Here is a 13,316-nt window from a genome sequence, read left to right on the forward strand (position 1 = left end):
GTATCACACATAGGAAGGGACACTATACCTCACCCATGTTCACTGCTGTATCCTCCATCGTCTGGAGCACTGTGCCTGATACACGGCTTTTTGGACTGCGTAAGTGTGAGAACACCCTCTTGACCACGCTCAGAGCTAGCCTCTGCAGAATTTCTGGTTTTGTTTTGACCCCGATTGTTCAGGAGACCTCACCTATGTGGACTGGTGGGTATCTTCTGGACAGGCCCCAGCTGGTCAGTATCCCTCTATGAGGTAGGTCATAAGAACAAGTCAGAGTGCTCCAGGGGAAGCATGGCCTGAACTATGTAAAACATCATTTCTGTCTCGTTAGAGTCCTAGAGACTTTCTATGCTCACGCAAAATCTCTGGTTCTCCTTGGGTGTAAGCTAATTGTTGAGCTGTGGACATAGTCAGTGTATGTCAGTGCTGCCTCTTTTTTTTCTTTTTCATTTTAAAGGGTATTAATGAAGTGAATTTAAAGAAATGGTAAACAGTTACGCCTGGTGAGGTTCGATCAAGTGCACTGTAGCTGAATGAATGTCGAACATGATAGTTGGGCAGGAGGAAAGTAAAAGAAAATAGAGGAAAGAACTAGGAGGCAAAAGACATTTATCGAGGTATAAACATAGGCATGTGCATATGTAAATCTATTAATATATAATGATAGAGATATAGGTCTATGTACATATATTTATAGGTTAAATATTAAGGTAGCAGACGGATATTGGGCCTCTACTCAAGTCCTCCCTCAATTCAAGAACACTTTGTTCTAATAACCTGGCATTCTGTGATGCTCACCTTTCTGACACGGTCCCTGATGGGTACATAAACTAAGGTGGTGAAGAAAGCTGATGGTGCCTGGCTATATATTGATAGGGTTAGTATTAAGGTAGCAGATGGACATTGGGCCTCTACGCATGTACTCCCTCAATGCAAGAACACTTTGTTCTATTAAACTGACATTCCATGATGCTCACCTTCCCAACAGGATTGCTGAAGACAAAGCGGGTGCATAAGCAAATGTGGTGAAGCAAGCTGATAATGCCCAGCTATCAAAAGATATAGTGTGTGGGGTCTTAAAGGCTTGAAGCTAAACAAACAGCCATCTAGCAGGGAAGCAACAAAGCCCTCATGGAAGAAGCACACTAGCCTGTGTGATCACACGGTGTCAACGTGATCAGGAATCAGGCATCAGAAGACTGAAAACAAATAACCATTTGGATACAAGCAAGGAGGGTTGGAATGGAGACCTAATTACCTTCTGTAGACAATTGGATATCCCCTCACAAAAGGGTCACAAGGAAGGAAGGAGCCAGCCAATGTGACAAAATGCAACATTCCTCAAATTCTTTAATGCTTCCTTCCTCCCCGCCCTCCCCCCCATCATGACCCCAGTTCTACCTCACAAATCCTACTAGACCAGAGCATGTACACTGGTATAGATAAGAGCTCTTGACACATGGAATCCAGGACAGATAAACCCCTCAGCACCAATAATGAGAGTAGTTATATCATGAGGATAGGGGAGAAGGGGGAAAGGGGGGGAACCAATTGCAGTGATAAAGTCAGGAGGATGAACAACAGAAACATGGGTGAAGGGATAGAGCAGGTGGTATAAAATATAAAAATAATTTATAAATTGTCAAGGATTCACGAGGGTGGGAGGGTCAGGGAAGGAGGGGGGAAAAGAGGAGCCTGATACGAAGGGCTCAAGTAGAAAGACAATGTTTGGGAAATGATGATGGCAATACGTGTACAAATGTGCTTGATACAATTGATGTATGGATTGTTATAAGAGCTGTAAGAGTCCCCAATAAAATGATTTATTAATATTAAAAAAGTAAACCATCACTGGGAGATTACCCATTCACTGGTCACCTGCCATGTGACCCACGGTGTTACATCCCGTGGTCAGGTTGCCTTCTTTCTATTCATGCGGATACCCTTTCCGAGCAGAGGCGCTGGCAGCTTCACAGTCATTGCTAGCGAGTGGCTGCACTCCTCTTCTTTGACCTAGCGAATGATTTTTGTACATTAGCTGAAGTAGATGGACAGTCACTGTAGCATAATGGTTTGAGTTTAAGTCGATTCTCGAGCCAATTGGCCTGGATTCCAATCTTGCCTCTACCAAGTCTCTGCCACTTACCAGCTGTGGGATGTTGGATAAGTTGATATTTCTCTGTTTGCCTCGGTCTCTTCATTTAGAAAGTCAGCATAACTGCGGTACCGTCTTCTTAGGGTTGCTATGAGTTAACTTAGTTATAATTTATAAAATGCTTTTAACAGTCTGTGGCAGAAAGCACTTCTATTACTAATACCATGTGGTTGTTATTTTTTGGACTCTTGTGAAAGGCCCTTTGTCTGAGAAGTTTGAGGAGAAAGTTGTCCAGACTGAGACTAGTGCTGGAACCACTTCATTAATGCGCCTTGGTCAGACTTGTCTCTAGGCACCCTTCTTGGAGCGTGTCCTGTCGTTAGTCTTCATCCTTAACTTGTGTCCCCTTGAGCTAACTAACTCTCTCTCTCTCCTCTCTCTCTTTTCTCTCTCTCCCCCCCCCCTCTCTCTTTCTCTCTCTCTCGTTAGTCTTCATCCTTAACTTGTGTCCCCTTGAGCTAACTAACTCTCTCTCTCTCCTCAATCTCTCCCTCTCTCTCGTTAGTCTTCATCCTTAGCTTGTTTCTCCTTGAACTAACTTTCTCTCTCTCTTTCTCTCTGTCTCTCTCTCTCTCTCTGTCTCTCTCTCTCTCTCTCTCTCTCTCTCTCTCTCTCTCTCTCTCTCTCTCTCTCTCTCTCTCTCTCTCTCACACACACACACACACACACACACACACTTTTTCTTTTTCTTTTCTATAATTAAGAGCCAGTTTGGCCCTTGAGTATTAGCTTAAAAGAAGGAAAGCATCACCACCACTACCAAAAAAAAAAAGAAGAATGAAGAGTCACCATAGTATGCATAGGAGCTGGTGGCATAAGTTAAATTTTGTATTTCCAAGCAACAAGTTTACAAAAAGTTCACGTTTTACATTTTCGTGTTCTAAAACAGGGTGCTTCCCTACAATTCAGTTCTGTCGGGTTTGGATGTCTTGTTACACGACGGTAAAGAGCTTTGGCAATTTCTCACGAGAGCCCTTGCTCCTATTGTGATGTAGCTTGATTACCTTCGGCCCCTTTTCTTAGTGTACCAGAGCGCCTTTCTGCAGCACCACTAGCACGTCTAGCTTGCTGAAGATCACTTACTCAGTCGAGAACAGAGGAGTAGAGAAGGAGCTATAACTCTGACTTTGAAGAGAGACCGAAGAGCTGTCTTATTTTGAAACTACTAAGGGGTAACAAAGGCCTTCTTATTGTTGTTTTAACATTTTTAACTTCGTACAGCTCTTACCACCATCATACATACCCACTGTGTCAACCACATTTGTACACTTGTTGCCATCATTCTCAAAACATTTTCTCTACTTGAATCCTTGGTATCAGCTCCTCATTTTTCTGCTCCCTCCCCGCGTCCCCTCCCTCATGAACCCTTGATAATTTATAAATTTTTATTATTTTGTCATGTCTTACACTGTCCGACGTCTTCCTTCACCCACTTTTCTGATGTTCATCCCCAAGGGAGGGAGTTATATGTAGATCTTTGTGATCGGTTCCCCTTTCTCCCCCATCTTCCTTTCCCCTCCTGGTATCACTACTCGCATTATTGGTCTTGAGGGGTTTATCTGTCCTGGATTCCCTGTGTTTCCAGCTCTTATCTGTACCAGTGTGCATCCTCTGGTCCAGCCAGATGTGCAAAGTAGAATTAGGATCATGATAGTCGGGGGGAGGTAGCATTAAAGAACTAGAGGAAAGTTGTGTTTCATCATTGCTACATCACAACCTGACTGGCTGGTCTCTTCCCTGTGACTCTTCTGTAAAGAGATGTCCAGTAGCCTACAAATGGGCTTTGGGTCCCTACTCCACACTCCCCCTCATTCACAATGATATGATTTTTTTTGTTTTTTTATTCCTGATATTGATTCAATGAAATATTATGATACTAATTTCAAGTGTTTTTCTGTGTATATTTTGTGTATGCAATGATTATATAATGTATTTGATCGGCGCTCATGAACATGGCTCTAAAAATTGATTTATTATTACCTATTGCTCTTAGTTTTATTGTTTTATGATACCATTTAGTTCTTACATGACAGTCACTTGCAACTCTGAAAAACTTTAGGTATTCCTAGAAAGTATTCCTGTCCACAGTTACAGCAGAAACTATAAAACTGTAATCCTCATAGTAAAAAGAAATACGTCATTTTAAATTAAAGCTTTCTTGTTGCCAAGAATTGCATAAATAATAGGAAATGGCAAGATTTTTGCTGGTAACATTCATTTCTATTATTTGTCTTGATAGATTCATGTTGCATCTTTTGTATTTCGTTTAATTCTTTCCTTTTCAAAGCTTCTGCCTGTGTGCACAGAAATGCTTCTGCCTGTGTGCACAGAAATGCTTCTGCCTGTGTTCACAGAAATGCTTCTACCTGTGTGCACAGAAATGCTTCTGCCTGTGTGCACAGAAATGGCCTCCAGCACTATCACCCCCTGACTTCACTCAGCGGGACAGTCGGTGGTCCATTTGCTATCAGCCATTTCAAAGCGATTTAGAAGTATAGTTCTCTCTTGTTATCGAAGCAAACGGTTACTACTGGGAAGTAGGCTTTGGATATCAGGAAGACTGGGTTGAGGAGGGGGCCATATCATCAAGAGACCTTCCTTGTGAAACCAGCCATGGCAGCCTAGTTGTGCCCTGAAGCCCACATTGTTAATTCTGTGTTTCCTGAGCCCCAGGTCTTTTCAGAGCTGTGGACATACTTGCAGCAGTTTGTCCACCTTGCTCTGGCTGACCCAGTGAGAGTGTATTAACCCCTCTTTCATTTGTCGACAGGGGGTTTGTACAGGACAGCCGGCATAACCTCCAGTTGAGAGGCTTGGTAGTGCTGCTCATTTCTAAAGCCGCCGGGCCCAGCAGCGTTCACGATTCCTGTCAGAACTATGACATGGTCAGTGGGATCTATTCATGGTAAGCAGAAAGTTGACTTTGGTTTTGCTCTCTAGACTGTTTTCATTTATTGACCAGCAGACTGTGTATATCTCTCACAGTCTGATTCAAACTAGATTAAAATGTCTCATAAGTTTATTTGTTTGTTTGTTTGTATTATTGTTCCTTATAAGTCTGGGAGGGGCCCAAGTGGCACTGTGGCTAAAGCCCTGGGCTGCTAACTGAAAGGCTGGTGGTGTGAACCCACCTTGGCAGTCAGGCCCTCGGGGGTAGGTCTACTCTGTCCTTCAGGGTCACTCACCGGGAGTAACAGTCAATTCAAAGGCAACAGGTTTGCAGTCTCTTGGTTATAAATATGGCACTCTTGTCCACTGCATGCAAGACTAGGAGATGTCACCATGAATTTTTATTTGAAAATTTCTGTTTATCAGTATTACCATCCCCAACCCCTAATTTTGTCACCATCGTAATTCTGCAGAAACCTCTGTGCCACGTAGTCCAGGGTTTGTGGTTTTGAAACACACGCATCTTGATAGCTGTTGTATCACTGATGAGAGCACCGTTTCTTGAGTGATCCAGTTCAGCACTATATGTTATTTCATTTATCTTTCTGATTAGGAGAATTTTACAAAAGTTTTTGGAATAGGGACATTTTTTACAACTTACACATTTCATTTAAAAATAAATCATGAGTATTCATTCATCATTGTTTTGCTGCATGAAAACAACCCTAAACCTTTCAGTTCTGTTAAAAGTCACTGTAAGGATTCTTAGTAATAGTTTGGTAATAATTTCGTGTCATCCTGACAGTACACTTGGCACTGTGTTAAAAGCTTGTATAGACATAACAATCTGCAGGTGGAACTCGGTATGCGGAGCATTTTCATTTTTGTGAATTGTTGTGCCAGAAAACATGGGTGACAAAGAATTTTTCCAAAAACACAAACTTTACTAGGAGTGTTGATTTATGGCCAGTAACTTAAAAATCAATACACAAATATAAAAGATTCCAGAGTGAGTAGAACTGCACAGGATCTGTTGATCTACTTTGAAACTAGCCCACATCGGAAGATTTTTTAATTCCTAGTGATCTTATCCAGGAACGTGTTTTCCTTTCTGTAGTTTTCAGAGGAGGCTGTTGATTGCCAGCAATGAAATCCGGTTATCTTTCCTAATTTTCCGTCAGGAAGATTATTGTCCAGACCACAAATGGCGCGTCTCCCAACCAGTATAATTTGGCTGGCCTTTCACCAGCTGTCCATTCAAGTGGCTCGAGTAGAAGTGAGCTCTTGAGACCCTGTGCAGTTCTTACTCACTCTGGAATCGGTTACATTTGTGTATTGATTTTTAGGTTACTGGTCATTTTTATGACAGCCCGTTTTGATGCTTAGAATAGTGCTCTAAGATCTGAGTTGACAGTATACTTATTCCATTACTCTTGAGAATCAACCATCTCGAGACATTCCATGTCATGCAGCTGGCAAATGGGGAAAGGTAAGTCTCTAACTATATTCTCTTGTGTGGGATGCAAAAGGGTTTTCCCCCAGGTTGTCCCCCAAATATATGCCAAACCTAAGATGCTGCATGCAACACATGGTAAATGACTGTACACTTGAAGGTCAACGCAAGGTGCTTAGAAGTTACCTCTGAGAGTCATCAGCCATCTAGAGCAATCAGACTCTAGTTTGTCCCACCCTAAGCAGGGTCCACTCCCTACTCATAAGGATGGTGGATGGTCTCCCTGAAGGAGAGCCCAGAGACAAGGTCGAGCCAACTCAAGGAGGACCAAGGTTAGACTGCCATCTTGAATCTAGGGTCCGCCCATCTGGTCACATGTGTCCCCTTGGTGCCACCCCTTCCGATTGAGGGTGCACCCCTAGCTTGTCCCCGTCTGATTGATGTATGCCAGTTGTACAACCCCTTCCTGTTATGATGTAATCAGGGGGGCTTGAACGTCCCAGAGAGTGTATATATGTCCTGCTTGGAAATGCACCTCACCACCCGCCTCCTCCCTCTCTCTGCTCGGACCTAGCTGCTGAGGTCATGGCCGTCCAGGAGGGGAGCAAGTATATGCCTTCTACTGTGTGATGTCTCTTTAATTTTACCCCTCAATTACACAACCACCCGTTGCACCCATTTGATTGTGGAGCTGGTACCCCATACTCTGTATTGCATTCCACCTTTTAAGTCTGTTTCACTCATGGCCTGATGCTTATAGATCAGGCTAGCCATTACATTTATATGTCAACACAAGATAATGCGTCTTGTAAGTATGTCTTGAAATTTTTCTGAATGTAAAGTTGGCAAATCTTTAATACCTCCCCCCAAATCTGTTTGGATTAGAGCTCAAAACTTTACCTCATGAGTGCTGTAAAACTCTTGGCTAAATTAAGTTGAAACACCTAGAGAAAATATATAACAAACTACAATGAATAGCCCCCAGAAAGGGACCTTGCACCATGTTCTATTCCAAGTATTCCTTGTGGTTTCAATCTGTGCATTCGGTCCCTGTTTTACTGGTCCATCACATGTGCCTGCCATGGGGCACCACACACCCACCACTCATGAACACCGATGAAGCTGTATGATCCTGGGAGGCCAGGATGGCGAGACTTCATCTTACAGTCTAGTTTGGACTGGTGGTCAGGAGAGACCCTGGAGAGGGACATCATCTTGGTAAGAGCAGAGGGGCAGTGAAAGAGAGGAAGGCCTACAAGGAGCTGGACTGACCCAGTGGCTGCACAATGGGCTCAAGCACAGGAACAATGGGGGATGCTGAGGAACGGGGCCTTTTTTTGTTCTGTTTTGCCTAGGGTCGCTAGAGTGGAACTGACTTCATGGCACCTAATGGTAACAGTAACGATAATCCTAAAACATCTTTTGGAAAATATTGCCTGACATATGGTAGGGATCAATAAACACTTGTTGCATCAATGAATCATCCCTTTTTTAACAGATGACAAAACCAATACGAGATTATGACTTATAAAATCCCCTCAAGAAGGGGATACTGTTAGAGTTTAAGCCTACTTTTTGCTACAGAGTTTGTATCCGTGTTTCTATGCATGGGTTATTGTCTATATGAACATGGTGTAATGTGATGTGACCTTGTTTCTAGTTTCTTACCTGTCCTCTAAGAAATACTTATACTCCTTCTATTCCTCCATAGGAACCTAATGCATTTGGTAAATGATGTAATTGTAAAGAATTTTGCAAAAGTATAGGAACACATTATGAACATTAAAATGTTCTTTAAAAAACTTTTGTGGAATACTCAATTATATTGAGACTATTTTCTGTAATCAGGCTTGATCAAGTAAGTCACTGGTGTTTCCTGGATGTTTTACATACTTCTTAATGTGAAGAAGTAATTTGTTACAGTGTAGTACTGTGAGAAGCCATTAATTTGGTTCTCAACCCCTGAAGTCATTTGTTTGTCTTCTGCTTCTTTAATTGTTCAAGTGTAACTTTTGCTAGAGGCAGAGGCTTGTATCTATAATGCCACAGTGAATTATTTAACATTTGAGGGAAGTACTGATTTGGGAGCTTTTTAATTCCCCTATAAACTATTGGGATTTACATTGTTAGTGTTTTTCTTTCATAAACTTGACTTTGATGCCAGGTAATGGAACCCGACTAAATTACCTAAGGGACCACAAGTGAGTGAGGTGGCTACTTTTGTTTGGCCTGAGACTATAACTGGTGCTAGGGGATCTGCCTTGTGAACTTTTTACATAACGGCCCAGAGAGGAAGAATTTAGATGAAAACCCAATAGCTCCATATAAAAAATGGACAAGAGATCCACGTTTATAAAGCTGGCACTGTCAACATCCACCACAGCCTAGCTCCACAAGACAGTAGACCATAGTTTTATGCCGCCCACCTTGGTTGCAAAGGCAACCAGTCCAAAAAAAAGTTCCCCTAATTGGCAAGTATCTCTAGCTACCACCGAGAAAGTAAGTTTATAACTTCCTGTCCCATAAATAAGATACTTTATATTATATATAATATTATAAGGTAAAGACTTTCATCATGTAATATAATGCTAATGTTAAAGAAATCAGGGGAGTATGTATTTTTTTAATAGTTTTATTTTCTCAGTTATTTTAACAAGGACTGATTCAAGTACTTTTCATCAAACCAGTAGTTATGGACAGACCTTAAACAAACATAATTTTGCCTAATTCTCATTTCCCGATACAGCCCAGCACCTTCTCGTAAGAGAAAAGCAAAGTTCAGCAAACAGATATTTTTTCTTCCTGAGTACTCAACTAAACTCTCTTCCCCAGCCTCCCCTGCAGTTGGCTTTGACCATGTGACTGTGATAATTACCATTTCCTAATCTTGCACATCTGCAATACTCATGAAACAGATGATCATGGACGCTACCTTTGAAGATGAAACATGCCTAAATTCATGCATTGGTCTTAGAGTGCCACCGGATCATGTATAAAGACTCTGTATGTGGAACATATCCGTTTGTTAGCCACTGAGTTGATTCCGACTCCCAGCAGCCTGTAGGACAGAGGGGGCTGCTTCCTGTTCCAGGGCTGTACATCTCTCTCTTTGGGACCAGATCGCTACATCTGTCTTCTGCAGAAGTATTGATAGATTTGAATTATTGACCTTTTGGTTAGCAGCCTACCGCTTAACCTATTGTGTCACTAGGGCTCCTAGTTTGTTGAGGCACTTAAATGTGGAGGGTTTATTTGTTGCCGTAGCAAACATCATCCTAATGAATGTACAAATGCTGTCACCAGTCAGTCACCAGTTACGCCAATGAATTTGATCATCTTCATTTCCCACTCAATAACCAATAACCTGTGAACACAAAAGTTACTACGCATGCCACATAGGAAACATTCTGTATTTTCACTTTCAGTCCATTTCTTCTTCTAGTTCAGACCTTTGTTACTTCGTGTCTAAACTTCAGCAATAGCTGCTTGTCTGATTTCCCTGTCTGTAGATAGACCTTCTACTTTTTTGGGGTGGGTCTTGTTAAATTGAACACTTCAAATCCCTCCTTTCTGCACTCATTCAGCAACTTAGTAAGCACTCACACCGTTCCAGCAGATGCCTGTGTGGCACAGACTGGTAAGTGCTCAACTAATTGAAAGGTTGGTGATTTGATCCACCCAGAGACAGTGCAAAAGAAAGTGGTCTACTTGCAGAACGTCACAGCCTCTGGAGGCCCCGAGATCTCAGCTCTGCTATGAAACACGTGCGAGAGATTGAGAGAGAGTGTGAATACGCTTAGCCCTATGCTTGGTGCTGGAGATACAAGCTGATGATGCATAGTATTTGCCCTCTATGACTTAGAAGCCAGGGGGCATACAAATATACAAACAACAGTAATACAATGCTACAAGAGTATAGAGAGAACAGAATAATGTGGAGGAATTAAGGAGGTTGAGAGAAAGGATAAAGACACAGAAAGGGGGATCATTTGGGTTTCATGAAATAGTGGGCTTTGAAATTGTTTAGTAGGTCGTCAGTTGGAGGGAAGGGACAGATAGGGGCAGGTAAGGGGGAGTAACGTGGAGGCGAAGAAAGAGAGGAAGGAAGTGTCTGACCGTCGACACAGGGTCTGCAAGTACGTGACAGGTCCCGGAAAATGCTGTGGCTTGCAGCGGGAGCCTTAACTTTCCCTTGAGTTTCCGCATAGGTGGAGCCTCCAGTGAGTTCTCTCTGACCATAGATCAAAAACACCTCAAACTCCCTGCTATCAAGTCCAGTCGGTCCTGTAGAATAGCTGTGACTTGAAATTGACCCCACGGTGGTAGTTTAATGTGTGTGCTTGTTTCCCCTCCTGAACCATCCTCTCACAGACAGTGCAGAGTTGTTCATTACATGAAAGGAGGAAGGTACAGAAGAGAAACTAACTTCATTATGTACGTAAGGTAGAGATGAAATAAGGTTATTAAAAGCTAAATAAAACCAGATTGTGAAGGGCCTAAAAAATTAGGGTCCAATGCTGGAGAAAACAGTAGGGCTGGGAGAGGGAGGTGATGTGCATCTGAGCGACAGCAGCGTGGACTTGGAATCTGGAGACAGCCTGCAGCCCCTAGCAGCTCAATCTTAGTGTGTGCTTGGGCATTAAATAGGTCATGACTCTTAGTAAACGTTCTGTGCTTTCTCTCCTGCTGAGCTATTCTTAGTGTCATCAAAAGGCTTTCTAGCAGGGACATCACTTTAATATACCTTTGCTGTAGAATGCAATTAGCTGCTATTTCAAAGATGACCCAAAGAGGAAAGGTCCAAGAGACCGAGAATCAACCACGGAGTTGCTGAAGCCTAGTCAAGCACTGAGTGGGAGAACAGCAACTTGGGCTGATGGTAGAGCTTTTGTCCAGGGGGTGCTGTTGAAGAGCCACTGAGACAGAGCTTAGTTTTTTTTTAAGGTCCTCTGATTTCTGCTCTTTTCTTGCCAACACTTCCCACTTTGTGCTCCAAGGCACTTTAGAAAAGGGAAGTGATTTCCTGAGGTCCCCTACTAAGTGATTAATTAGGGAAAGAAATAATCATATCAGTCATCGATTGCCCGGATTAAAGTCCTTGTTTGAGCCACATGGTAGTTGGATGAGCCTAGAAAAGTAACCTGGCCGTGCCTCATAGGTGTGTTGGGTATGCTAAAGAAAATAATGCATATAAAACACTTAGAACTGTGCCGGATACCAGCATGGCGCCTAGCTAGCGGATCTCTCAGGGTTAGTCCAGACCCTAGTGCTGCCTTAAGTCTTTTATTAGATTTCTCGCCCTTTAAGGAGAGGGACTTGGCTTGGAGGTCTTTATATTTCATCAACACTCATAGAAGGAGCCATTAAAATCTTTGTCCAGATGACGGAACCTTCGGTCTGACAGAGGGATACTGGGCCAAAATAAATGTTTGGGTCACACGTGTCACCGTATGTGACATTTCGAGTAGTTTACCACGCACTGTGACTTACAGTGACTTTACCGTATTATGTCCCGAGCAGCCTCTAATTAAGGATGTGAGCTGTAATCAGACTCCAAAGCCCCCTTCCAGAAACAGCCTTCATTTTTTAACCTAGTTACGATGTAAAACAAAATACATGGCATTTAAAGAAAGGAAGGTAAATGTATTAGTGGCTTCTTAATTATCCAGTGCATTTTTTTAATCTCGTCAAAAATTTGTTTTCCTTGTTTGTTTTTTTCCTTTCTTCAACTCATTGCTCCTTTTATTAAGTTTTCATCACTCACCTTCCCAGTCATCTGCAGCTTCCATTCTGGTGGCTAAAAGGCTCGAAGTTTTACCGATAGATGTTCGATTTGTCTAGGTTTGTATTGCCCTCGGCCTGTTTCCTCAAGCAGAGGGGGAGCATGAGCTGCTGCTGATGTTTGGGGCGGGGCTGGGGCTGGGGCACCAGTGCACCCCTGCCACAAGAACCACAGCAGAACTTCAGCACATGGGGCCTTTAGACTTGCCTGCCTTTTTAAACATTAAAAAAAACAAAAAAGAAATTTAATCAAAGGTCAGTGTCATGGGACACAGGTGTTCTTTTGTAGACATGTTGCCTCCCTCTTCTTGCTTACCTTGCTCTGTCTCTTACCTGTTTGCTGTACAGAAAAATCCCAGAGTATACAGAATAAGCAAGAGTGAAGAAGCATTGAGTCATAGTAAGTACAGTGCTTATCCATATTTCTTCCTCTTACATGGTCTGTTGGCACGCACAGTGGATACTTCATCAATTCTAAAGTGTTCCAATTCTATTTGTAAAACAGCTGCTTTTCTCTGAAGTGTATGTGAGTTGTTGGCAGCAGATGAGCCGATGAATCAGGATACAGCTGTGGACTGCTTATCTTCCTCCTTTCTTTGTAGTGCTGATTGATCAGAGAGCTCTTGCGCTCTTGAACTGTTACACAGAGTTCAGATGGCCAGGTTTAGCATGGAGCCCAAGGCACAGGCAGTAGTCAGTGACGATTTAATCATGACTGAAGTAATACTATTGTTTAATCTTGGACAAGGGAAGAAGACCTTTCTAAAAAGTTCTGGGACTCTCAAAGGAAAGATTCCATCTTTGAATACTTACAAAATACTCTTCAATAGAACAAATTCCTGGCAAGTCAAAAGACAATAGCCAACATTACCAGAAATATTTGCAAGCCATGAGACAAAGGACCAAGCTTTAAGGTACAGATCAGGTGACGAGCTTGTAAACCAGGAAGATGAAGATACTACAGCAGAGGCAGGGACAGAGGATGGGAGTAGGCTGTTGGGTGAAAAGAAACATAAATGGTGTGCACCGGGGAAAAGA

General features: G+C 42.5%; 1 protein-coding gene across 1 annotated transcript in view; it reads left to right on the forward strand.

Annotated features, from left to right (window-relative positions):
- Positions 1-13,316, forward strand: part of PDSS2 (decaprenyl diphosphate synthase subunit 2) — a 284,108-nt gene that overhangs the window by 99,485 nt on the left and 171,307 nt on the right. The window contains exon 2 of the mRNA XM_075554703.1: positions 4,926-5,060. Within this exon, the coding sequence (XP_075410818.1) occupies positions 4,926-5,060 (135 nt within the window). The remainder of the gene's footprint in view (positions 1-4,925; positions 5,061-13,316) is intronic.

The sequence above is a fragment of the Tenrec ecaudatus genome, chromosome 7 (genome assembly GCF_050624435.1).
Source record: "Tenrec ecaudatus isolate mTenEca1 chromosome 7, mTenEca1.hap1, whole genome shotgun sequence".
NCBI classification, from domain to species: domain Eukaryota; kingdom Metazoa; phylum Chordata; class Mammalia; order Afrosoricida; family Tenrecidae; genus Tenrec; species Tenrec ecaudatus.